Source organism: Arvicola amphibius, chromosome 7 (genome assembly GCF_903992535.2).
Source record: "Arvicola amphibius chromosome 7, mArvAmp1.2, whole genome shotgun sequence".
Taxonomy (NCBI): Eukaryota; Metazoa; Chordata; class Mammalia; order Rodentia; family Cricetidae; genus Arvicola; species Arvicola amphibius.
In genome coordinates this window covers 42,299,752-42,326,734 of record NC_052053.1, presented here as the reverse complement: position 1 = coordinate 42,326,734, position 26,983 = coordinate 42,299,752, and the positions used below count along the sequence as shown (strand labels likewise).

General features: G+C 44.2%; 1 protein-coding gene across 6 annotated transcripts in view; it reads left to right on the top strand.

Annotated features, from left to right (window-relative positions):
- Ehmt1 (euchromatic histone lysine methyltransferase 1) overlaps positions 1-22,216 on the top strand; it is a 127,611-nt gene extending 105,395 nt beyond the window's left edge. For all 6 annotated transcript variants that reach the window (XM_038336752.1, XM_038336754.1, XM_038336751.1 and 3 more), the window contains 9 exons: positions 4,504-4,658; positions 5,524-5,691; positions 5,878-6,022; positions 6,722-6,799; positions 8,041-8,156; positions 8,992-9,078; positions 9,570-9,648; positions 20,962-21,137; positions 21,309-22,216. In XM_038336752.1, the coding sequence (XP_038192680.1) occupies positions 4,504-4,658; positions 5,524-5,691; positions 5,878-6,022; positions 6,722-6,799; positions 8,041-8,156; positions 8,992-9,078; positions 9,570-9,648; positions 20,962-21,137; positions 21,309-21,489 (1,185 nt within the window). In that variant the 3' untranslated portion in view covers positions 21,490-22,216. The remainder of the gene's footprint in view (positions 1-4,503; positions 4,659-5,523; positions 5,692-5,877; positions 6,023-6,721; positions 6,800-8,040; positions 8,157-8,991; positions 9,079-9,569; positions 9,649-20,961; positions 21,138-21,308) is intronic.
- The last annotated feature ends 4,767 nt before the right edge of the window (positions 22,217-26,983 follow it).

Sequence of the window (26,983 nt, the reverse complement as noted above, 5' to 3'; positions counted from 1 at the left end):
CTTCCAAGAATGCCTTTTTCCACCCATGCACTGTGCCCTCATTCAAACTCTTTTAACTGCTATTTTTATGGTTCTTCCAGATGCTTTTCCAAATCTGCAAGTTACTCAAGAGTTATATAATAAAGCTTTGTTACAGAGAGGGGACAAAATCTCTTAAGGGCTATCCTAGTCCATTCTATGCAAATTCAAGTTGGGTAAAAACTAAAAACTAAAAAAGAAATGTTAGCAAGGTCCAGTACAGCATGTAAAGATCCTGTCACTTATATGAGTTGTGTTTAAAAGCAGTGTTTGGTACAGTTACATGAGCGGGAGACATTAGTCCTTCTACCCTTCCATAATACAGCCATTTTTCATGGGCCATCTGGCTTTATTTTAGGGTACTGCTGAAATTCCTGAGTTTTAACATTTTCTATTTTTAAAAATTTATGTATTATATTTAGGGATGAGGTACACATATAACAGAGCTATATAGAGGCCTGGGGACAATTTTTAGGAGTCACTCTGGCTTTTTTGTTTGTTTGTTTGTTGTTTGTTTGTTTTTCCTTATTCATCTTTATGTGAGTTCTGGGGACCAAACTTAGGCCATCACACTTCTTCTGTGAGTGCCTTTACTTGTCCAGCCATCTCGCATCTCAAGGACCCCCAAAATTTATATAAGTGTTGCCCAGCTTTTTGACTTGCATGGCTTTGTTGAGAAATGGGTGCCACTTAGTTCTTAAGTGTCGGTGGCTATTCCTGCAATATGGAAGGATTGGGTCAAGTTTGACTTTTGGTTTTGTTAGACCTGGACCTTACTATAATTGACCAGACTGTCCTTAATCTCACTGAGAGCTGTCAGTCTCTGTCTTCTTCAATTTGGGCTAAATGCATGTGCTACCACACTTCGCCCTTAACTTTGTTGTTTATGTAGTATAACACTTTTTTATTTTAGCCTCTCTGTTGACATGTGGTTGCAGACTACATGAATTCAAAGTGCACAGTGAGGATGGTGAACACAGCCATTCCCACACTGAGCTCTCTATGTCTGGCCTTCTTCCTGGGATCTTACCATTGGAGACTAAGCCTCCTTCGTGAGAGTGACTGTCCTGGGTTTGTCGCATACTCTGTTGGTGCCTCTTTCTTGTTCCCTGAAGTGTCTATTTATGTGGCCATCACTGATCCTTTCTTGGTAGATACATGGCTGTTACAGAGTTGATGTAAATATTTGTGCCCTGACTTTCCCCAGATGAGTCCTGGAAATGGGAAGTGTCTAGAGGAACCACCATGTTGTTTCCAGAGTGTTGGGCTGTTTGTGGCTTCTGAGAGTCTAGGTACTTCCATACCCTCTCCCGTGATTAGTATGTCAATTCTTTATAGTTTAGACACTAACATAGGTAGAGGTCATCTGGCGGTTTTAATCTTTATTTAATTTTTACTGTTGTGGGCTTTTTTGCCGTTTCATACGGTTTTTAGTCAAGGATGTATTCAGATCTTTAGCTCCTGATTTATTGAGTGGCAGTTATGTGTTGCACGAGTTCTAATTGGTCTTAATAATAAAAACCTGGAGCCAGATATGGGGTAAATACTGAAAGATCAGAGAGATAAAGGAGGAAGCCACAGCCAACTCTTACCTTGCTAACTCCTCAGCCTAAAAGGGGCTGAACCCTGTTTCCTCCTGCCTTATATTCCTCTTGTTGTTCATACATGTCTCCTCTGTCTGTCTGTACACACACCCAGACCTCTTTCGTTAATACGGGCTAGCTTTGCGCTCTTATCTTCAGGCAAACTTTATTTTATTTGAGTACAAACCACATTTGTTGTTTTTTGTTTTGTTTTGTTTTTGTTGTTGTTTCTCCCTTCTCGAGATAGGATCTCTCTGAGTACTTTTGGCTGGTCGGAAACTTGCTGTGTAGACCACACTGGTCTGCAAAAATGCTAACATTACTGTAGCTGTGGATCCTGTAAGTGGATGGTGCTTCCTGCCTGGCTGAAAGACTGAGGGTCTTTGGGTGTTGCTTCACAGACTCTTGTAGCAATGTCTTCTGTTCTGGTTTCTTTGGTGTTTGACTGAGTAGGCAGCTCCAGCTCCCTCATGCGTCTCTTCTGTTGCCCATGTAGAATTGATGACCATGATTTCACACCATTCTGTTTCACGTTTCTTGCTGGTGGGAGAGTATGATTAGTCATAAGTGCCAACTCTTTTGTGGAAGTGAAGTTGCTCAGAAGTCAGGCCAGCATTGTGGCTCTATAGAGTAAGAATTTGCCTATGAGTAGAATCTTAGAATTTAAAAACAGTGCAGTTCGGGCTAATAAGGGACAGATCCTTCTGATAAGGAAAAATGGCCCTGAGGAGGAAGGCCTTTGTTTGAGCTTTCAGATATGTATGGGATGTAACTAAATAAAATCAGAGGGCTGAAAACCACTGAGAATGGCAACCAGAAAAGAATTCAAGATAGCTAAGGGTGTTTTTTGTTTTTTGTTTTTTGTTTTTTTTTTTTTTTTTTTTTTAATAAAAGTTTGCTTTTAGTGTTTCCTTTAGAAATAGATGGAACAATACCGCCTGTGCTTGGGGCAGTTTGTGGGAGAGGATGGTAGATAATACACTCTGTTTCGGTTGTGTTTTCATGTTTCAAGTGTTCAGTGAACTGAAAATCCCTCACTGCACATTTTCATGTGGACATTGGAAGGGAGATAGTCCAATTGTTGGAGTGCACCAGAGTGTTACCGATGGGTGTGATCCCTGAGGGCCTGCAGAATGGGTCCCTAGGATGTGGCTTGGCATCCCCCTTGCCAGAGAAGTCAGATCTGATATGGCAGGGCCTGGAATGGCTTTCCCTGCAAGGGCTCTCCAGCAACTAAGGGGTGGTTAAGTTAGACTTTTGTTTATGACTGTTGTGAAAATTACTGAGAATTCCTGAGGGGGAAGGAAGCCACAGTGAACTGCTCATAGAAGGGAAGCCACTTTAAGCCAATGTTTTTATATCTGTAGCCAACAGTCTTACCTCTGAGGGGTTACCCTTGAGAAATAGTGCGGAAGAAAGAAAAACAGGGAGAGGAGAAGGAAAGAATAAGAATACTCATTAGTATTTCATTCTAGAGAAGAAGCTAGGAACATCTAATAAATTAAAGAGTTAGTAAATTATGAAGTGGGCTGTTCATTCACTGGAAGCTCTAAAGGCTCTATCATATGTAGGTTATAGCTGCAGGCCCAGCTGAGGTGAGCCTCAGAGGGATGGTGAGCATATAGGAAGGGCAGAGGTCAACAGGGCTTGTTGCTATTGTGTCCTGTTGAGAATATAGTAAGTATTATTTTGTGAGTTTTAAAAGTGTGTGTGTTTCTGTCTGTCTGTGCACATGTGTGTGTGTACTCATAATTCAGAAGATGTGTCTGTCTGTCTGTCTGTCTGTCTGTGCACATGTGTGTGTGTACTCAGAATCCAGAAGATGTTAGAGCCCTCAGAGTTGGGATTACAATCATTTGCAGATACCCTGCTTTTTATGCGTGTGCTAGGAATCAAACTCCAGTTCTCATGATAGAGCAACAGCTATTCTTTGCTATGGAGTCATCTCTTCAGCTCCCACCTTTTAAAAAATACTTAGTATTTATTAATTGAGAATCTCATAAATGTTATCTGACTATATTGACACCCACTCTTCCCCCCAACTTCCCCAGATCTACTTCTTACCTCCTCACCCCTTCCCAACTTAATGTCCTATATTATTTTAAATAACCCACCAAAACCAGCTACCGTGTTGGCTTATGTGTGGTTGATCTACTAGGTGCCATTAAGGAAAGGGACTCCTCCCAGAAGTCATCAACTGTCAATATTTTCTTAGTTTTCTTCTTCACCTTTATGTGAGTTCTGGGGATCAAGCTTAGGTAATTAAGTGCTTTCACTTGCTCAATAATCTCACATTTTGCTGGCCCCAGGTTTTGTAATTTTCAAATTTTACATAGGTGTTGTTCAGTGTTGTAATTTACATAGGTCTTTTGAGAATTGAATACCACTTTTTAAAATAAGTAGAGGAAAAGTGTACTACTTTTTATGTTAATAACCATCCTATTCAAGGTGGTATAATTCTGTATTTTTATTCTGTTTTCAGAATAGTCTATATGTGATTGTTTGCTTTTCTTCCTCTTTCTTCCCCCAAAAATTGGTATTTGTGTGTGTTTGTACATGTGTGTGTGGTTGTTGAATCCCCTGGAACTACCCAATATAGGTACTTGGAATCAGACTCAGGTCTCTACCTCTGCAAAAGAAGCAAGTGATCTTGACTGTTGCACCATCTTTCCAACCCTATAATATATTATTTTAAAAATCAAAAAAAGTTTTTTTAAAAAAATGTTGCAGTTTGGATAGGAATTTTGCTGTCTGTTTGGTGAACTACAGATCCTTTCTCCAGTGTAGCCTGTGCCAGGAATAACCAGCTGTACTCAAGTACAAAAGCTGTCTTTGCCTAGCCCCGGCATTATGTTCTGAGCCAGAAACCATCTTCACTGTGCTCTCAATTTTGTCTCTGAAGGAAGAGAACATTTGTCTGCACTGGGCAGCATTCTCAGGCTGTGTGGACATAGCTGAAATACTTCTAGCTGCCAAGTGTGACCTACATGCTGTGAATATCCATGGAGACTCACCCCTGCACATCGCAGCCAGGGAGAATCGCTACGACTGTGTTGTGTGAGTATGGCCCTGTACCACCAATATAGCTCTTGCTTTCTGGCTATCAAAAGTGGCAGCTAAATGGCTGTTATCCACACTGTACCTAGAGCTAATGCAGTGTAGGTGGAGAAGTATTTTTCCCATTTGACATCTCAGACCAGCTATGGTTCACTTTGGGCTCATAATTGTCATAGAAAATAGAAACAAACTAAAAACTCCATCCAAATTCTTAGTTGAATTTTGACCAAGTCTCAGACCTAACAGTGTGGGACAGTTTGACAGGTTCCAGCAGGGACTAGGTGCTATTGGTATTCTCCTCTCAGGCTGTTTAGGGCCATTTTAAGCAAACTCCTTATAATTCTTTCACATCCAGCAGTGGTTCTACATGGCGTAGCATCTCTGCTATGTATCTTGAGGAGGAAAAGGAGGGCAGTGACTGGCCTGATGAGCAGGCAGCTCCTATATTCACCTGGAAATGAGAGATGACATGGCCTTGTAGCACTTGCAAGTCTCTGGCCTGGATATGGCAACCCATGTAGCCTTCACCAGGCAGATTGTACTGGCCTTCCGCACACCCCAACACCTTTTCTCCATTATCATTTCCATTCATCCTTAAGAGCACATTTGAAAGCAAAGTCTAAGAAAAATAAACTTTCTTAGCTCCTACACATATGTTCAGATGAGCAAACTGACATCTTATTGTAAGTATGGGGGGGGGGAGACAGATGTGTTCCTGGGGAGGCATGGCTTTGTTCCATAATCACTGAACTCATAAGTTGAGTGCTACATAGCAGAAATCTGGTCATTTAACATGTCGTAGCTGTGTTTCTTCTAAATTCAGATCTGGATGTTTTGTTGACTTCCGTTTTATTTTCCCTTTTAGCCTATTTCTTTCTCGGGATTCAGATGTTACTTTGAAAAACAAGGAAGGAGAGACTCCTTTGCAGTGCGCAAGCCTCAATTCCCAGGTGTGGAGTGCACTGCAGATGAGTAAAGCACTTCGAGATTCAGCCCCTGACAAGCCTGTTGCTGTCGAGAAGACGGTGAGCAGGTGAGAAGGTTCTAAGACTGAGGTGACGCTAGCAGACCATTGACCGTTGGGCTGGAAGAGACTGGAGCAGATATTTCTGAAGCTCTTCCCTAGGATCCAGCCTAGTGTGGGCACTGGTTGGCAGCTATGTCTCCCATGAGGCAGAAGCTGAAACAGCACAAGTAACATCTCCCTTTTCCCGTGCAGAGACATTGCTCGAGGGTATGAACGCATTCCCATTCCCTGTGTCAATGCTGTGGATAGTGAGTTATGTCCCTCCAACTATAAGTACGTCTCCCAGAACTGCGTGACGTCCCCCATGAACATTGACAGGAACATCACTCACTTGCAGGTTGGTGGGAAGAAGGTCTTGCAGGTCCCTAGAACTGGGTCCTAGGACTTAGCACCATTCTGGAAGAAGGCCTGTGGAAGCTTCCCAGGAGATCCTGTTCTTTCTGCACTTGCCTCCTAGGAAAGAGGTGGAGAACTATAAAAATCTGAAGTTCTGTGTTAGGCCTGGCACTGGTTCTCTTAGCATACCTTGAAGGCCTACTGAAGGCCCTAAGTGATTCCTGATCAGAGTTGCTGGGGCTTCGGTATTGCCTGGTCCTTGCGTCATGAATAAGAGGGGCCATGCAGGTCTAAGAAAGGACCACTGCATGCCCCTCAGGTCTGGCAGCTATGACCCAGCAAACACCTCTGACTTTTTTCTTGGTTAAAATCAGACCTATTTGAAAAGATATCCTTATGATTGTGCTTATTGGAGTCCCCTAATTCTCACAAGATGAACTGTATAAGTTTTATCTTGGTTGTGAGATTCTGTCTCATCTTCTCTATCTTTGAGGGCAACAGGTTTTTTAGCCCTTCTGCAGCTGCACCTATTTAAACTCCCACCTGCTCCCTATCAACATGGTGCATTTTTTCTCAGTATGTCCCAAGTCTTTCTATGGCAAATGAAAGGCAATTGAGATTTTCCAGAGCATTTGGTGGAAATTGCAAGGAGTGGGGAGTAATGGTGCCTGTGGTGACATGCTGTGCACTCTGTTTCCAGTACTGCGTCTGCGTAGATGACTGCTCCTCTAGCACCTGCATGTGTGGCCAGCTCAGCATGCGCTGCTGGTATGATAAGGTGAGGAAGCACGTTTGCTGCACTGTGTGGATGTGGTGAATTCTGTTAGAGTGAGTCTGTGAACGTGGTTCCCGATCCTAAGGTGTCCTAGTGACTTTGGGACAGTGGAGGTGAGCTGCTTGGGTAAACAAGCAGGAGGAGGTGACAGGCTGAAAGTGAGGGGCTATTCCAAGCAGATGGTGGGACTAAGGTATAGCTTCCCAGAGTCCTAAGGCTGGAGTCCATGACCTTTGCAACTATCCAGACAGTGGGTACAGTGACTCTTCTGGTATAGCCATAGAAGGAAACTTCTTTGTTGTGTTTGTTTGGTAATCCCTGCTGTGTATGCCGTACACAAGGGTTCAAAGAGATGCTTGGTAGAAAGACTAGGCCATGGGCTAGGCTAGATGGAGTTTCACTAGACACAGTGGCCTGAGGTGAGGCTCACAGGTTTATAGGGAAATGGCAGTGCTAGTGGGAGGAGACAATAAGACAGTAGGGCTTTGAGGCCCAGGATACAGTTCTAGGACAGAGTATATGGGGAGGTGAGGTGCATAGTCCTCAGTTCAGAGGTCTTGGATGCTAGAATGTTCTGAGTGAAGAGAAAACAGGAAGCAAAGGGCAGCTGCAGCATGTTCTTGGCTTAGAAGAGGAAAGTAGATAGGTCAGGGAGATTGGAGTTCTTGTCATCTGAATGAAACAGCACAAATAAGAACTGTGATCAGTGCTTAGGGTAAGGAGTGGGGCTGGCAGGTATCAATTATCTTTAGAGTATGGTCCATGCTGGGACTAAGCTTAGGAGCATTCTGATCAAAGTCCTAGTTGTGGAAAAGACTTCCTAAAGTCCCAGAAATGCACATGGTCCTAGTGTGTCATCCTGTAGGTATAATTGAGCTGAAGAGAAGGAGAGGATATGTGGCTGAGTTCTCTAGGAGCAGCCAGAAGGTGCTAACTACTTGAGACAGGGCAGGGCAGGGCAGGGCAGGAAGGTTAGAAGAACAGCATAGCCAGGCAGGGACCAGGGGTGATTTTTCCCAATAGTCCTTCCAACCTGTGTTATACCTGGTGACATTTCTATTTAAACCACAGATGTGGAGCCTAATCCGATTATTCCCCCAGCTGTTAAAGTCAGCCCATAAACCATTGTGTTTGTGTATATTTAAAGCCCAGACTGGATACTTTTATAAAAAATACCTCATTAAAGTTCATTCTAAAAGAACGTTGCTTGACATCTGCTGGCCCTTGTGGCCATCTGTTAACAGGATGGCCGACTCCTGCCTGAGTTTAACATGGCAGAACCACCCTTGATCTTCGAGTGCAATCATGCTTGCTCATGCTGGAGGAACTGCCGCAATCGTGTGGTGCAAAATGGTCTCAGGTGAGGGGTGTAGATGCATTAGGTCCCACTAGGCCAGTAGCATGTATATTTGTGGGTGGAGCCAATGTCTGGCTTAGATATGAGTAATGTTGTTTCATTTGGTGGTTAGTGCTTGAGCCTTTGTTAGAGAAAGCCAGCCAACCTTGAGACTGGTGGTGTTTAATGGTTTTTCTCAGACTGTTAGGTTCCTTCCTGGTACCCGCTCCCCACTGCTTATCCTGTACCATTACCTGTACTTCCTATGTCACAACAAGAACCAAGTTTCAAGCATTGGTAACTATGTCTGTACATAGTTCACCAAAGACAGAATGCACACACTTGTCTTCCTATTCCCTGTTCACCATTTTTCCAGATGGGCCATTAGGATGGGCATGATCGGAGGGTACCTTGAAGAGTGGGTAAATACCTTAAGCACGCTCTACCTCAAGCCTGCTTAGCCTCTAGGAGCCTGCCTAACTGCTTGTTGCTGGCATACTCCCTATGTAATAGAATAGCAGCAGTCTGGGTTCTAAAGGAAGCACTTTTATAGGGGGAGTACCTTAATCTTCACTGCTATCTCATAGACTAGTCCAGGTACAGTTGAGGAAAGCAAGGGCTGCTATACTTCATGTTTTGACAGTCTGAGTCCTGCGTTCTCAGCTTCCTGTGTGTGTTTGGCACTCTATCTGTCAGGTGATTGGAACTGCTTTCAGTCACCTGCAGATTTGTAATATTTCTTTATTTGGAAGCTGCATCATTTTTCTCTATTTGCTCATCTCACTCATTTCAGAATGGATACAAACTGGTTTGCTGACCATCAGGTACATGTCCACCTCCCCCTCTACCTGTTTTCCAGGGCAAGACTGCAGCTTTATCGGACACAGGACATGGGCTGGGGTGTGCGGTCCCTCCAGGATATCCCGCTGGGCACCTTTGTCTGCGAGTAAGTGGGTCACCAGAGTCCCACAGCTTTTGTGGGTTTTTTGTTTGTTTGTTTGCTTGCTTGTTTGTTTTTCTCTTTTCTGGTATTCCTCATACGTGTTTGTGCTCTAAGAAGCCCCTGGGAACATATGGTTCACTGTTGTGCAGAAGTCAGGCAGTGGAGTTATTGATTACCCCAGTTGCTCAAGCAGCCCACAGACTGTAGTCAGCCTCTTGCTGCTAGCCCCAGAGTTTGTGCTCAGATATTCTACCTCAGTTGTTTACTAAAGGTGTTAGCTTCAAGAGTCCTGCACAGGGCTAGTAGTATGTTTGCCAAACCATCCTTGGTCCTCACCTTGTACTGCAGACACATGGGGCCAGATCCAGATCCCAGCTTAGCACATAGAATGTTTTCAGAGTGTCCCGTGTCTGCATCTTTGCTTTCCTTGGCACTGTTCCTTGTCTGAGGGCACAGAGGTAAGGTAGGTCTTGTCTTCCTTTTTCTCACTACAGATATGTAGGGGAGTTGATTTCGGACTCTGAAGCTGATGTTCGGGAAGAGGACTCTTATCTCTTTGATCTTGACAATAAGGTAATGTGTTGTGAACAGCCAAAGCATATGAGCAAATGATTGCAAAATGTAAAACTTGGACAGTTATTTAGTTCTCGTAGATTCTGGAAAGTGGCTGGCATAGGTTGCCAGCCCTGGAGTCACTCTGATGAGCGCCCTGCTGCTAGTGGGTGTACGCTCATTGCAGATCTGTTAGCTGTTATCATATAGTTCTTGGCTTATTTTGGTGTTCAAGGCATAGACATCTAACTTGGGAGATCTCTGTGCTATTGTAGCAAATCACCTACCTGGAATACCTCATTGTGCTCCCTAGTTCCCAGGCTGCTCCTCTGAGACCAAGCAATAGGGAGCAGCTCTTGGAGTCTTATGGGAACCAGCAGGGGATCCAAAAATGCTGGTGATGGAGGTGTCCTTTGTGTTTCCATTGATCTCAGCGTGTTAGCTTCCTATATTGGCAGAGAATAGAGGGCCAAGCTTGGTCTGCTCTGGGAATAGGTTTTCCAGTGGCTTTTGGGGACAGTGGAAAGGTGGTTAAGACCACCTCAACCCATCACTGTTTCTGAACTCAGGAATTGCTGTTTTAAAACTTCCTAAAGCCGGGCATGGTGGTGCACACTGTTAATTCTAGCACTTGGAGACAGAGACAGGCAGAGCTCTGTGAGTTTGAGACCAGCTGGAGTGGTGAGACCTTGTTTAAAATAATATTTGAGCCAGGCGGTGGTGGCCCATGCCTTTAATTCCAGCACTTGGTAGGATGAGGCAGGCAGATTTGTGAGTTCGAGGCCAGCCTGGTCTACAGAGCAAGTTCCAGGGCAGGCTCCAAAGCTACAGAGAAACCCTGGCCTGAAAACCCAAAACAAACAAATAAATTTTAAAAAATAGTAAGCAGTAAGTAAATACATCCTAAAGCTCACAGTCTGTGAATAGGTAAATAATGGTTTTCTAATCTCTGATGTAGTTAATCTGGCAGCAGTATTTTTCCCAGAGACTGACTCTTTAAGTTACCTAAGAGGTTGTTTAGCGTTTGTGAAGCCAGTTTTATGTTATAAACAGCTGTGGGGACTGCAAAGCTGACTGCCCGATGATATTCCAGAGAACTTGGTTCAATTCCCAGCACTCATATGGCAACTCAAAACTGTAAGTCTGGTTCCAGCAGGTCTGATATCCTCTTCTGGCCTCCATGGGCTCCAGGCACTCAGATGATGCACAGAGATGTATGTAGGCAGAGCACCCATACACATTGGCGGGGTAGGAGTGGGGAAACAAACACCCCCCCCCCCAAACACACAAAAATCAGGTATGATGTTACATAAAGTAGAAGTTATGAAACCAAAAGTTCAGCTCTTCTCCTTGGCTAATTTTAGGCCAGCCTAGAATACATTTTAAAAACAAAACAAATCAAAAAAAAAAAAAAAAAACCCACAAACAAAAAAATAAAGATATTTCTCAGGCTCAAGAATGTCAAAGCCCTTATGCGTCTTTATATAAGCAGCACACCAGTTCCTGAATTGAGGCAGGTTGCTGTTTCCTGTGTGTGTGCTTGTGTATGCAGCCATGCGGGGCTGATTATGAGAGCTCCCTTGTTGCTGGTGTGGATGCAGGTCCTGGAGTGCATGCCATCCTTCCTTTCTTTCTTCAATGAGAGGTGTTTGTTTGTTTTAAGTAGTATGTTTACTAGTCTTTAAGATATATATATATCTTAAAGAACCACCATGCTTGATTTATGCACTATGATCTTAATTTGCATTTTCATGATGTCTAATAATATTGAGTAACTTCTTTTGTAGCCTCTACTTATGTTTTTGTAAAACACAAATATTCCCAGAAATTGTTTGGCCTTCAGGTTTGGAGCTGCACAGACTGAGGTCAATGTATTGAATTGGTTTCCCATACTGACACTTGTGTTTCTTTACCACCACTCAGCAGTGTGACTCATAAGTGTCCTCAGTGCCTGGCTTCCTCCTGCTGAGTCTCAGTTGCTGTAATTCATGCCTCTTGCCTTGGGGAGAGTTTCAAAACCAGTTGGACAAATTCTACATACTCTTCTGCTGGGATCTGATGAATACTGCATTGAGTAGACAGCCATTTGTGGCAGTTGTGATCTTTACCATACAACATAAAACATGGTAAAAATGTATAATTTTATAGGAAATTACCAGTTTTCCAAAGAGGTTTCCAAGGAACCCCTTTATAAAAAATGGATTTTTTTTGTGTGTGTGTGGTGTGTGTGTGTGTGTACCCATACATACAGTTTGCATAACTCAGCTTTCTTCTTTTACCTTGTGGGTCTGGGAGTTAAATTTAGGCTATCAGACTTGGCATCAAGTATCTCCACCCACTGAGTCATTTCACTGACCCAACACTGTTTTTTTTTAATTTTTTATATGTACACACATGTTCTAAGTATTTTTATTTTATTTTTTTGGATATAGGTTTCACTATGTAGTCCTGGCTTGGAACATGTAATGTAGACAAGGCTTGCCTCAAATATGTAGTGACTGATCCTTCTGCCTCATCCTTCCTATGCTCAGATTACAGGTAATAATAACACTAGTTTAGGTATCTTTTGATCTGTCTGTTCATCCATCCATCCATCCATCCATCCATCCATCCATCCATCCATCCATCCATCCATCCATCCTGCTTCTCTCTGTGAAGGCCAGGGTGATCTTGAACTTCTTCCTTCTTCAGCCTTCCAGGGGCTGGGATATCATGAACCACCATGCTGGATTTATGCACTGTGATCTTAATTTGCATTTTCATGATGATTGATAATATTAAGTAACTTCTTTTGTGTCTCTTAGACACCCTTATAGCTTCTGTGGATTTTCTCGTCCTCCTCCTCCCCCCCCCCCCCCCCATTGCTGTTTTTAATACAATCTCAGTTTATAGCTCTGGCTAGCCTAGAGCTTGCTGTATAGACTGTAGAGGTCAGTCTCAGACTCACAGAGATCTACTTCCCTGTGCCTCTGGAGTTCTGAAGTTAAAGGTGTACAAACCATGTCTGTTCTACTTTATTTTTTTAGACCGGATCTTTTACTGAAATGTAGCTCACTGATTGCCTAGACTAGCTGGCCAGCATACCCCTGAGATCTTTTTCCAGGATTGCAGGTGTGCATTGCCCCACACAGTTTTTTTTACCTGTGTCCTGACGTTCTGAACATAGCGCCTTGTATTTGCACAAGCTCTTTACCCACTGAGCCATCTCCCTAATTCCTACCAGATGTATTTTTAAAACTAATTTTTGTTTTACTTTATGCTATGTGTATGATATATTTTGTCTGCATGTATGTCTGCTCACCATGTATGTGCCAGGTGCCCACAGAGGCCGGAGAAGGAATCAGATCTCCTGAAACTGGAGTTACAGATGGTAGTAACCACTGTAGTTACTGGGAATCAATATTAGGTCCACTGGAAGAACAGCCAATGTTATTTAACTGCCAAGTCATCTCTCCGACCGATGTTGCTAATGTTCAGTCCATTCTGTCCTGAGGAATCTCTGTCTCCCCTAAGATCATGAAACTTTTCTTTCATGTGTTTCTATAGAAACTTTGGATCTGTACCTGCATTCAGTCCACATTGGTGAGTGGTCTATGGTACAGACTGGGATTGTGTCTGAGGATTGTAGTACAGCCAGGTACTCATTAATGTGCTGCTGTGTCTGAAACATGCTTTGTTCCTTATCTGACTTCTGACCCTTATACCAGTGCCACCCTCTTGGTGGCAAAGTTTCACTTGTGCAAGTGGTAGCAGACTTCAGACTGTCCCTTCATGATTGTGTCAGTTCTGAGAGTCAGTCATGGTATCTGCAGTCGTGGCTGGAGTTCCATGAATCTTGTCTACTCAGGAATGTGGCACTGCAGCTCTACGTGTCCAGGCCCACTAGGTCTGTAATTCCTCTCTCTGCAGTGTCTCGCTGTTCAGTAAATAAATCTTATGCATGGTTGTTAAAATGTTACTGCTTTTCATTTCTCAACTGATTATGGGTAGTACTTGGAAGTGGTTGGTGTTTTTGGTCGACCTTGCCATATTCACCTTATAATTTTGTACCTTTTATAGGTTATTGATTAGGAGTTATTGCATACACAATTATGTGCCATATGAATAAAGATAATTTCATTCACCCTTTCCAGGATGTGTAATTTTTGCCTCTTGTTTCTTGAGTACACTCTTAGAGGGGAACATTTACCTTTGCCACCAAGGGATATTATTAGTACAGGAGTCTTGTGAGTACTCAGATGCTATCAGGAGTTCTTAGGAGGGTCATCCGTTGGCTGTAGGACGAGGCCAGTGTCCAGGGCTTCTTTTCAGCCCCTGGAAACAGATGAAGTACCAGCCTTTTCCCTGTCCTTCATCACTTCCTCTGTTGTCTCCCTTGTCACTACTGGTGTGTGCCCGTCCTTATCAATTTCCGACATTGCACTGACTGTGTCAGTGGTTCTTTTTGTCCACTCAGAGGATATAAAAGCTGTTGTTTGCTAAGACCTTCTATTTGCTGTACCTGCTCAGATCAAACCCCACGATGTCTGAGTACCATATTGATGACCACATTTACTGTTCCCATGCCAGAACCTGTCCATATGTATCTTCTTGCTTCATTCAGACCCCCAGGCACACGATTCCTGATAACCCTTCAAGTGCACTGTGTTCTGTGATCAAGCTGAGGTCTGTGTGTCTGAGCAGGAGAAATGGTCTCGATGAGGCCCATTCAGAGGAGGTATGGTGGTCCCACACTATCCTTGTTCTGGAAAAGACAGGCATTAATAGCACTGGCATGATGTTGGTACGCCGGAGCCAAAGTTAGGTATAGACAGTTGCTTGCTCCAAGGGCAGAGTTGAGAGCCTAAGAGCAGCCCTTCATCTCCCGGTCCTGTAGCCTGAGCCTGTGGACTCGGCAAGTTTCTGACCTGGGTTCAGTGACCAAACATGCTTCAGTGTCCTCATTCTTCAGTATGGGTAGTGCAGGACAACTCCTATGAGAAACCCAAAAGTGGCACATTCAAGGCTCTCCAACTTGGGGGATTCTGGGCTGGTAAGTGTACTCTTGTTGGTTGCAGTGTTCTCTGGGGTATACTAAGGCTCATTCTTTGAGCAACAACAATGAGGGGTGTCCACAAGTTCCCTAGGAGTGTTTGGTCCAAAGTTAGAAGCTTTCCCAGATGGAAGTCATATCTAGACTTGTAATTCTGGACAAAAATATCTTTAGATAAGAATAGTAGCTTCTGGAGTCCTTCCTAGGGCCACAGGCCAACAGCCAGCTTTCTGGCTCCTTGAGACACTGACCAGGCCCCTGTGGGAAATACCCTCCCTTCTTGGCTTCTGTGGATGGTGTGTGCTCTTCAAGGTGTTTCAAAACCGTAGTGGGAAAAAAAATGATTCCTTGCAGCAGGTAATGGGATAACCAGGAACTACTGAAGCCCCTGGTGGGCCTGTGATGTGCTTCTGTATATTTCTGCCATAGGCCAAAGCAGCTTTATTCATTAACCAATAAAAGCAATACATATATAGAAGGACATCCCACATCAGGCCTGTTACAGCATGGTCCAATGAAATACCCAGGCTTCTCTTGCTACTGAGCAAGCAGATCCTTCTGCTCCCACCCAGGCCCACTGTATTATTCATTCTCTCCTAGTTTGTGTTGGAATTCTGCACACCTGTCTCACCTGCCTGCCACCTACATCTTCTCACCTGTGGTATTGCCTTTCCTCACACAGGTATTCCTAGATTTAATTTTCTCTGCTGCCCTTTTCCTAATTTTAAAGAAGTCTTTCATCTAGGGCAGACAAGGAAAAAGAGTGTTTGTTTGGCTGCTATTTCTTGGGATATTTTGTCTCAAGGCAGCCTCGTTTTTGATGTGTGCTGTGGGAATGTTCTGACCTGCAGAAGAGTGAAGATGACCAGAAGTAGGAGCCCATGCTGCTACCGGAGTCAGCATTTCGATGCTTAATTTCTTTCTTTCTTTCTTTCTTTCTTTCTTTCTTTCTTTCTTTCTTTCTTTCTTTCTTTCTTTCTTTCCTTCCTTCCTTCCTTCCTTCCTTCCTTCCTTCCTTCCTTCCTTCCTTCCTTCCTTCCTTTCTCCCATTCAATGTTAAATATATTAAAAAAAAAAAAAAAGAATCTTACTCCATTCCACCAGTGTGTGTCTTTGTGCGGGGCCACGTTCATGAACAACCGAGGCATTGTCATCACACCCGTCTACATAGAAGATGGCTGTTAGTTGGTGCCAGCTTTTTCCCACATTTCCCCAGCTCGCCTAAGTACTTTGCACTGAGTAGCTTCCCGGAGCTAGTCAGGACTGTGCTCACATCTGCTGCATCCAAGGAGAGCAGCATTCCCAGTGCCTCCCGTCTCCTACTGAAAACACCAGTTATTGCTCTGCAGTGGTCCTGCCAATCTGGACGTGTCTGTCCCCAGATGTTCCTACACTTGTCTGATGAGGCCCCAGTAACACTCATGCTGCTGGCCCGTTATTCCTTCTAACTGTGTTCTTAATGAAAATTGTGGTATCTGAATCTTGGCTATTCCCCCTTTACCTGACATCTCTGCACCACTGGCAACTTCTAACATGGTGTCCATATTCATTCAAGGAATTTGTTTGTTTGTTTGGTATTTAGTGTTCTGTCTGCATGTATGCCTGCAGCCCAGAAGAGGGTGCCAGATCTTATTACAGATGGTTGTGAGCCATAAGGTGGTTGCTGGAAATTGAACTCAGGACCTCTGGAAGAGCAGGCAGTGCTTTTAACTGCTGAGCCATCTCTCCAGTCTGTTTAAGGAAATTTTTATTTTGGGTGTTTGTGTGTGTGTGTGTGTGTGTGTATGCACATGTGCATATGTGGGGAAACCAAATGTTGGCATCAGGTGTCTTGTTGCTTTCTACCTTATTTCTTGATACGGCTAGACTGGGGTTATTGGCACAATGGCACATCACCTTGCTTTTACATGGGTGTTGGGAATCTAAACTCAGATTCTTGTGTGGCTGATACTTTACTGACAGCCATCTCTACAACCAAGATTTATTTTTTTAAGGGAAAACAGATATTTCCCCATCCATCTCTAGCCATCTGCTCTTCCTTGAGAGATGGCAGAGACTCTGTCTTGACCATGTGCCTGTCTATTTTTAGAATGAGGCAGAGGTGAAAACTTGCCAGGTATAAAGGAAATTTGTTGTCCCCCTCCCCTTTGTGTGTTTTGAGATACAGTGTACTATCTAGGTTAGGTTGGTCTTGAACTTGTTGCCATCTTCCTGCCTCTACCTTCCAAGTGCTGGGATTACTAGTGTGTACCATCACCCTTTTGTTTTGAGTATTGATATAAATCATGATCTCTCTCTCTCTCTCTCTCTCTCTCTCTCTCTCTCTCTCTCTCTCTCTCTCTCTCTCCCTCTCCCCCCTCCCTCCCCCTCCCTCCCTCTCTCACCACACACACACACACACGGAATGTTTTGATCAGTTACAGCTTCTTTTTAATGTTCTAATGTGTATACTGCTCTTGTTTTGGGTCCTACAGACTTCTTATCTGTATTGATGTTTTCTGGCACTATTAGCCTTCCTGTGTCTTACCTAGCCTCACACTTACAATCTCATTTTTCTAATGAGACTCCTGTTTATTTATGAGGATAGATTTTAGAGAAGAAAATCTGCTAAGGTGTTCATTTTTTCCCTTTTTTTTCTAAAAATTATGTGGGTGTTTGCCTGCGTGTATTGTATTTCTGTGCACTGTGTGTGTGTGTGCCTGATACCTTCAGAGATCAGAAGTGGGTACCAGATTCCTAGGGAGTGGAGTTGCTATCAGTTGTGAACTGCTACATGGGAACTTGGAATCAACCCAGGTCTCTTAGAAGAGCATCTAGTGCTCATAACCTGGGCAAATATCTCCAGTCTCTTTTGTGTCCCCCAACTTTTGAAACATGTTCTCTCTCTGTAATCTTGTCTGGCCTAGATCCTTCTCTGCCTTCAAAGGGCTAGGATTAAAAGTACCACCACACCTAGCCAAGATGCTGAAACTTGTGTTCGACAGTGGAGTCATAGCAGGAGTCACCAGTGTGATACATGACCATTAGGTTGAGAGCTGCCCTGTCCTTAGCTATAGATAGAATCTTGGTTCTTAAAAGTTTCTGTCAGAGTAGCCTTGCCAATGATAGGGCCCATACATGCTGGGGGCATGACCTGCTCTCAGCAGTTATTTGATTCTTAGGGTATATTTTTCTGAAGACTTGAAGTATTGTAATTGCCTTTCTCTTCAGTTGTATTACCAGTTTGATATGCAGTTATGTTTATGTTTTAGTTAGTTCAGATTTAGAAATTTAAGAATTTGTGTTTTTATCAGGCAACACATGTTTCTGTACCATCTAAGCACCTGTGCTGAAGGCAGTCTGGGCTCACATAGTAAAATCAAAACCTGTGGTGTTCATGAACATTTTGCCATCAGAGGACAACTGCAAGATTTGGTGACAGTGCCTTTTACCTTAAGCGTCATAACTCCCCATAATAAAATGACTGGTTTTTTGTTTGTTTGTTTGTACTGGGGTGCTGAAAGATTGAACTCAGGATTTCATACATGCTATCCAAGCATTTTATCAGACTTTTCATTATGCAAGAGACTTGTGTGTTCCAAAAGTAGAAACTATATTAAAATCTTGCTCAGAAAAGCTGTGCTTCTTTGCATGTTCCGTGTTCTGTTACCGGATATTGGATTTTTCTCTGGCTGCTGTCACAAACACTGACACCCACTTACCCTGTTCCTCACAGCTCTGATGCTGTTGAAGACCATCTTTTGGTTCATAGCCAGCGCCTTCACACTGCGTCCCTATGAGGCAGGAGCTCTTGGGAGTCTCCTGTGAGTGCACTCATTGCACCCAGGCTTTGCCTACAGCCGGGGTCACTTTCCTAGAACTCTTGGCCCTCCTAATTTTATCATTGTGGGCTAAGGATTTCAAATGAGGACCTTTAAAGGGGAATGGACTCTTGAGTCATGGTACTGTTCCCGACAGGAGACTGTTGTTTGTAAAAATGAAGGTACTTATTTCTTTTGTGATTATGCAGAAAGTGGCATAGTTTCTCTACCCTGCCTTCTTCACTTGCCAGGATAGTGCAGAATTCATCAGCACATAGAGTCTTTCTTAGTTTTTTGAGGCTGATTTCATCTTTGCTACTTTTGCTGTTCCGTGGTTTACTGCCTGGGGTCTTGTTCCTTTCTGTAGAGGAGGGTTAAATAGCCAGTAGATCCTCATTAGAATCCCACTTGATTCTTTCATTATTTCCTTTTCTTTGCCCAGACTTTGCCCTTCTCTGTAATGATTGCAATCTGAAATTCTGCTGTTTTGTGCTGTACAGAACATAAGCAGTTCCTGTTCCTATGTAGCATTGCATACATCCCTGGTTTGTCTTAGGTTGACTTAGCTGACTTTTCAATCTTGTTTATTTGTTTAGAGACAGGATCTTACTATGTAGCTCTGGTTGTCCTGGAACTCACTATTTAGACCAGGATGGCCTCAAATTCAACAGTCCCCCTCTGCTTCCTGGGATTAGAGGTGTGCCACCATGTCTAGCTCATTTGTATTATTGCGGGGGGGGGGGGTCTGTGTATCCCTGGCTGTGCTGGAACTCTGTAGGCTGGGCTTGAACTGAGAGATCTGCCTGCCTCTGCCTCCTGAGTGCTGGAGTCAAAGGCATGTGCCACCACCGTCCAGTGCTCATTTGTATTTCTTTCCTTCCTTCCTTCCTTCCTTCCTTCCTTCCTTCCTTCCTTCCTTCCTTCCTTCCTTCCTTCCTTCCTTCCTTCCTTCCTTTTTATTTTTTTTTATTTTTTATTTTTATTTTTATTTTTTTTTATTTTTTGAGGCAAGGTTTCTCTAGCTTTGGAGCCTGTCCTGGAACTAGCTCTTGTAGACCAGGATGGCCTCGAACTCACAGAGATCTGCCTGCCTCTGCCTCCCAAGTGCTGGGATTAAAGGCATGAGCCACCACCGCCAGGCTCATTTGTATTCTTAATGTTAACTTTTTTATCCCCCCTCACCTCCCGCCACACACACACACACACACAGGACTTCTTGTTTTCTGCCTTTTTTAAAAGCCAGCTTCAGATTCGAGTTCTGCTATTCATGTGCAGTTCTGTTCGCTGTCCGGCTGTCTGTTGCTCTCAGTCAGCTCAATGTCTTCTTTCAGTATGGGCCAGGTCAGCCAGAGGTTTTAGTGTGTAGGCTGGACCCACTCCAGAAGCCCAAGGAAATACCTTTAGCATGTGTGATGCCTGCTCTCAGAGCTGTTTCCTTCAGAGGCTAGGCTTATCTGTAGCTTCCTCGGCTATCACCACAGAAGCAGAGTCACATGAATCTGTTATATTAGTGTCTTTATGGCAGATGCAGGGTATAGGTTGCTCTGTCTTTGATCTGGGTCACTGTTGTTGAATTCTCTCATAGTGTCTGTTCTTCAGGGATATTAATGGAATACATTCATCCACATCCATATCCACCATTCTGTCTTCTGCAGGTCTTGAAGTTAACAAAATGAAGGTTTTCAGATACCCATCTCAGATCCAGACTTTCCCATTATTGGTTTGTGTTTGACCTTTGCATGAGCTCTGAGTGTGTTTACAGGATGTGCCCAGATGTCTGTAGCAGGCTCTTGTTTGGGCCTTATACTTCACAGAGTTATTCCAGTATATCTGGCTTTCCTCTCTAACTCTCCCTCTTACATACTGTGGCTATGTAACTGTCATACCCAAGCAACAAGCTCTGGGTGTGCAGTGTGGCCAGCCCCAGACATGTCTGAAGGCCTCAAAATGCTCGTTTCATCCTGGGCAGCTCCTTGGAGTCATGGAGTACAGTTTCCAGGTCTTTTCTGCATGTTAGGCCTGCCCTCTTGAGCAAAGGTCTCCTTTGCCATGAAATAGTCACCTTACCACAACAGTTTCTTGCACATAGGAACTCTGTGAGACAACTGTTTAAATGGCTCAAGAGTTAGCATAACCCTCTCAGCTAATCTTGATCCTGCAGTCCCTGTCTGCTCTGAAGCAACCACAGAATCTGGGCAGAGTCATAGGACAGGGACATGTAGAAACCTGTACTTCTTTGAGTCCCAGGTTAGCATGGTTCTTCTACCTGTGGAGCAGGATTTAGTGTGGCATGGCCTGTGGCTACCTTCAGGCTGTAACAGTGTCTGGTTTGCTGAGCTGAGTTGTCACTGAGCCACAGAAAGAAGTTCTTCCATCCTGGCAGAGCCACTGTTCAGGTCCAGGTTTTCAAGCCTACAGTGCTGGTTTCTAGGGTAAGGACATGTTCTTGATTGATTACTGGCTGAAGCCTATCATGGACCCTTTCACTTTTTTACCCCAAAGGATGGAGAAGTATATTGTATTGATGCTCGGTTCTATGGGAATGTCAGCCGGTTCATAAACCACCACTGCGAGCCCAACCTTGTGCCTGTGCGTGTGTTCATGTCACACCAGGACCTGCGCTTTCCCAGGATCGCTTTCTTCAGTACCCGCCTGATCCAGGCTGGGGAGCAGCTCGGGTATGTACAGCATGACCCTGACTGGGCGGGTGTGGTTGCTGCCTTCCTAGCCATGCATGGACTTTCAGCATGTAGGGTTCTGGGCCTAGATGGGATGGCTCAGGGGCACTTGGGATATTCCACCTGCCACTTGTGTCCAACACACAGAAATGCTGAGTTCTACTTCCCTAGGTTCGACTATGGGGAACGCTTTTGGGATGTCAAGGGCAAGCTTTTCAGTTGCCGGTGTGGTTCTCCCAAGTGTCGGCACTCCAGCGCAGCCCTGGCCCAGCGGCAAGCCAGTGCAGCCCAGGAGGCTCAGGAGAATGGCCTTCCGGATACCAGCTCTGCAGCTGCTGCTGACCCCCTATGAATTGCCAGTGGGGCCCGTGGGACCTTCAGAATCATATTTTGGTGACTGCAATGTAGAGAGGAAAATCTGCACAAGATTTCCAAGAGGAGCTGGAGGTATGGACACCTACCAGGAATGTTCTGGGCCTGAGGCATTTCAGCTGGCCCAGTGCTCAGACCAGAGCACTCCTCTGGTCCTTCACCTCAGAGACCTGACTCCATGTTGCATAACTTGTGAGTTACTGGTGGTGGCTCTGTCGCTGCAGTGCTTCCCGTTTCTCCTTCCGGTCTCTGAGGTCCTTGCTCCACTGCCAGGTTTGTTTGTATACTGTCTGGTCAGGCTCCTATAAGGCACTCACCAAGGCCACCGTCACCTACAAGCTGCTCCGTTAGACCTGCTGCCCACAGCCTGTGTTGCTGGCACCAGCTCCCAGGTGCCACCAGAGGACACTAGCTCCCTTCCAGCCTTGGAGAGGTTGGCTGACCCACCACTCACTTGGATGAAATGTGGGTTTGCTTTTTAACGAAACCCTATATCTAGCCCTATATATCAAGCCTCTTAATGGTGTTTCTTTGCGAGGAAGCAGGTTGGTGGTTGCAGGCAGACCCTGCACTGGCCCCAGCCAGTTCTGTTGACGCAGGCACCTTTTGTTGATTTCTAAGCCACATGCTATGATGATGGATAAACTCGTTTGTTTTATACCATTACCGAACATTAGGACAAACAAAGAATAAAAACACAAAACACAGACAACGGTGCTGAATCTGGTGTGGTTTCTACTCACCATGGGAAAATAAACTATCAACTGTAAAAAGAGAACAAAATGATTTTAGAATAAAGTGCAGGAAAACTTTTTTAAAATGTTAGTCTTGTAGTTGAATAAATTTGCCGTCACCTTTTGTGTGATGGCCTGGCAGGTCATGTACTTTTTTTTGGCATATACCTTTCTAAATACTGTAATTAGTGCAGCGACAGTGGGTTTTTTTTTTTTGTGTGTGACTCTTCTAAAACATTCATAATGCAGTCATGTTTATTTTTTTCTGTTAAAATGTTTTTGACAGTTTTAAGAGCAGTCTTTTGGCTCAGACCATTTCTTGTTCTGTTTTCAATGAAATCAATAAAAAAGTACTTTAAATGGAGTTTTCCTTATGACACATTCTTTCTCCTGGTCTCTGCAAATCCCTGGCCTTTTCACTTTGGGTGCTACACTCAGGAGTTGTATGGGTTTCTGGGAGTCTGCCAGACCCACTGCCACCCCGAAGGCTGTAGAGCTGCGTGTGTCCATGTTTGTCAGTGTGTTTGATGTCCGGTGTTCCACATTTGAAAGCCATTCTGAAGGCCATTGGAGCAGGTGAGTCCTCATGTGACAGTCTTCATTGGGACACAGCAAGGGTTGAGAAGGCAAAGCTGGGGCTCTTTCTTCCCTGCTGACAAGTGATGCCTATATCCTTCCCTAGGGACCTAGACTCACCAGTGCTTCTCAATGGAAGTCTGGTATTGTTCACTACAGGAGAGCTTGTAAATGCAATGAAAAATTGATCAAAGGCTCTGCCTTTCAGTGCGTGGAGTTTTTTCAATCAGGCCCCTTTTAAAAGGAAGAAAACTGTCTCACTTTATAAATGATAAAATAAGGTACCTGGACCTACATGCTGTTCAGCCTGTGGCCCTTGCATCATTACTGGCAACAGCTGTGGGATGGCTATGGGCAGAGACCCGAGGAAAGGCTAGCTTTACTTCTCCCAGAGGAGCTTGGGTCTCTTAACTGCCCTCAGGAGGAGTTGGGCTGTGCAGAAGTCCCCAACAGCTCCCCTCCTTAGATTCCTTTGCCTGTTTCTGTACAAATACTACACCTACATAACACATCTCTCTCAGGGCTGAGGTGCTCATTTTGGTAAAATCAAATTTGTGTGGTGTGGGGTATGTTGTGTGCTTCATGCAGCATTCACACAGTACCTAAACTTCTGTTGATGAACATGGGCCTATTTCCAAGGCCCCACTAATAAAAACTATGCCGGAAAGAATCCTGTACCTTGTCTTTTTTACTAGCCATGTTACTGGGTAAGGGTATCTTGGTTAAGTTTCTGTTGCTGTGAAGAGACACTGTGACCAAGGCAGCTCTTATAAGGGAAAACCTTTAACTGGGGCTGGCTTCCAGGTTCAGAGGTTTAATGCATTACTGTCATTTGGAGAAACATGGCAACATGCAGACATAGTGCTAGAGAAGTAGCCAAGAGTTCTACATCTGGATTGGCAAACAGCAAGAAGAGGGAGTGACACTGGGCCTGGCATAAGCATTTGAAACTCAGAACCTACGCCACAGTGACAAACTTCCTCTAACAAGGCCACACCTACTCCATGAGGCCGCAAATCCTAATTCTTTCAAATGATGCCATTTCCTATGAGCCTATGGGGAGTATTCTCATTCAAACCATCCAAGGGAATAAGGAGATACGTGTTATGCTGTGTTAGGGAATGAAGCTACATAAAGCAAGACCTGTCACAGGGTTGGTTTAAGGACCGAATATATCCTTCAAAGTTTAGCCAAAGGCTTGATCAGCACCAAAGATCTCTTGTCTGGAAAGCCCCTACTAACTGTTCAGAATGCATCTGCAGTTTAGAATTTCTGCCTAGCTGGTGGGGTACTTTCACATATCCTTATTGTCTAACTCCCTCCCTGCGCTGCCTTCACAGCTCAAGATGGACCGCATATGAATTTGAATTGTAATTCTGTATTTCCCAGTAAATGCCAATGATTTTTGCCTGCCTGCCTGCCTGCCTGCCTGTCTGTCTGTCTGTCTGTCTGTCTATCTGCTAACCAAATCTATTTGGAATCTATTACCAAACTGCCTCAAAATGGATTGTGTACACGTCATCCTCATTTCATTGTCTATAGGGAAATACTGCGGTGTGCTGTTCTACACTTCTTTGATTATTGGTAAAATCAATGTTTGCTGTAGGTTGATGTCCTCTTCCTGTGAACTGCCTCTCTACAGTATTTCACTGTGCTGTGTCTCACTGATTTTTTACGAACCTTATATATGCTGTAGTTTTATATCCATCTGAATTTAAGTTTTCATGTCACGAACTATGTCTTTGACACCATTCTTGATTGTATAGTCTGTTTAGAAAGACTTCCAGGGCCAGTCATAGTGGTGCACATCTTTGTTTTGTTTTGTTTTGTTTTTGTTTTTCGAGACAGGGTTTCCCTGTAGTTTCTAGAGCCTGTCCTGGAACTAGCTCTGTAGACCAGGCTGGCCTCGAACTCAGAGATCCACCTGCCTCTGCCTCCCGAGTGCTGGGATTAAAGGTGTGCGCCACCACTGCCTGGCTAGTGGTATACATCTTTAATCCCAGCACCTGGGATGTAGAGGCAGGCACATCTGTGTTTGGTCTTCATAGCAAGTTCCAGGTCATCCAGGGCTACATAGTGCAACCATGTCAAAGAAAGAGAGAAGACAAAGACTGGACCCAGGGCCTTTCCCTAGGCAAGTGCTCTATCACCTTCCTCTCTGTTTTTATTTTGAGGTCTCACTAAGTTGTTTCAACTGGCCTCTTAATTTTTGTTTGTTTGTTTTCCTTTCTCGCCCAAACAGTCTCTTCACTAGGGTGATAGGCTTGCTCCTCTGTGTCTGGCTCCTACCTACACTATCATAAAAGATGTTCTCCAGCAGCAGTTGTATTGCCATATTTTTAAAATTTGCTCTTGGCTACAAGTGGGGTTCAGCATATGCTGTGTGCTAACTAAATTGACAAGGATCTGCCAAGGCATGATGTTCTAGATTTCTAACCATAAGTCTTGTCATTCCAGCTCCACATATTCAAGCCACATGTTTTTGCCAGGTGATCTATCATTTCCTTCACACAGTAAATACCTTGCCTCCTAGGTGGCTGCAGGTTGTCTCCCGCGTTGACTTCTATCAGAAGTTGTTTTGTCCTAGATTGCATGAAAGTCAGCCGTGCAGGTGAACTTGCTCTGTGTCTGGGTTTTCTGATCTTGTCTTGTAGAGCACCACTGTATCAATCTTTTTCATCCCCCCCCCCCCAGTAGATTATAGTTACTCACTTTGACGTGCATGTGTGTTTAAGTCTTTCCCAGTTTCAGCTGCCATCATAAAGTGGCACTGAACTTTCTTACCCAGGTGTATGTGTTATTATTTGTCCAGGATGACTATTGGAAGTAGATTGGCTAATGATGTAGTGTTGTCAGCTTTATGTGCTGCTATGGCTACACCACCATACATGCATGCTAGTAATGCTAGGGCCCAAACGTACCACAGAGCTTCGGCCCCAGATCTACAAAAGAGCATTTCCCTGTAGCAGAACTACACTGACCCTTGTAGAACTCCAAGTGACCAATGCTTATTACCAAACTATGTTTTTCTATACCTTATTGTCTATCTATATACAAATATTGTAGTCTTATTGTAATTTTACATAATAAGATCACACATAACTGTCAACCTCTGTCCCTCAGAAAACAATACCAATACTCGGGAAGCAGAGGCAGGTGGATCTCTGTGAGTTGGAGGACAGCCTGGTCTACAAAAAGAGTTCCAGGGCAGCCTGGACTATACAGAGAAACCCTGTCTTGAAAAACAAACAAAACAAGATATTGTTGACCTTTGAATCAACTTTAGTGGAATCTCATTCACCTGTTATAAAATGTTAAGTATCTCTGGCCCTGGGCAAACTGGTCTTGCCTCTCGATAGACACTACATCAAGAGAGCTGGCCCCACCCCTCAACACTTGTGAGGGTGAACCAACCCTGAGATCATGGACTGACCATTTCAGCTATCACCTATGTCCACAGCTGGGCCTTGGGTTGACCTACCCTAACATCTACCCTACCTAGAACCTGCTGGAGCTTGCAAAGGGACTGGTCCTGTGGTACAGTGACCGCAGGATCTCCAAGACTTGGGGCAGCCACAGGATATCCCACAGGAGTTCTTGTGAGGATCCAGTGATGATGGTGTACCAGAAGCCAGAGGCCTTGAACCAGACAAGTGACTCATCACAATGAACATGTCCTAGTAAAGCTGGTAAGACAAAAGGGTATACTAATTATATGACACTCTGAGACCCCCCCCCCCCAATGCCATCAGGACAGATGAAGAGGTGTTGGAGAGGTGGGGAAGAAAGAGAAGCAAAGAATTTTTTTTCTTTTGTTGTTCTTTTTGTTGGTTTGCTCACTTGATTTGATTTGTTTTCTTTTGGGGAGGGTGCTACAAGGGTAAGGGGAGGATGTGAAGGGACCAGGAGTTGAGCAGAATTCGTGGTTCTTGGCTGCTTAGCCCCGAAATAATCACACAGAAACTATATATTTTTTAAATCACTGCTTGGCCCATTAGCTCTAGTTTCTTATTGGCTAACTCTTAACATCTTAATTTAACCCATCTCTATTAATCTGTGTATCACCACATGGCAATGGCTTAGCGGCAAAGTTCCAGCAACTGTCTCCAATGGGGCTACATGGCTTCTCCCCGACCATGCCTCTTTTCTCCCAGCATTCAGTTT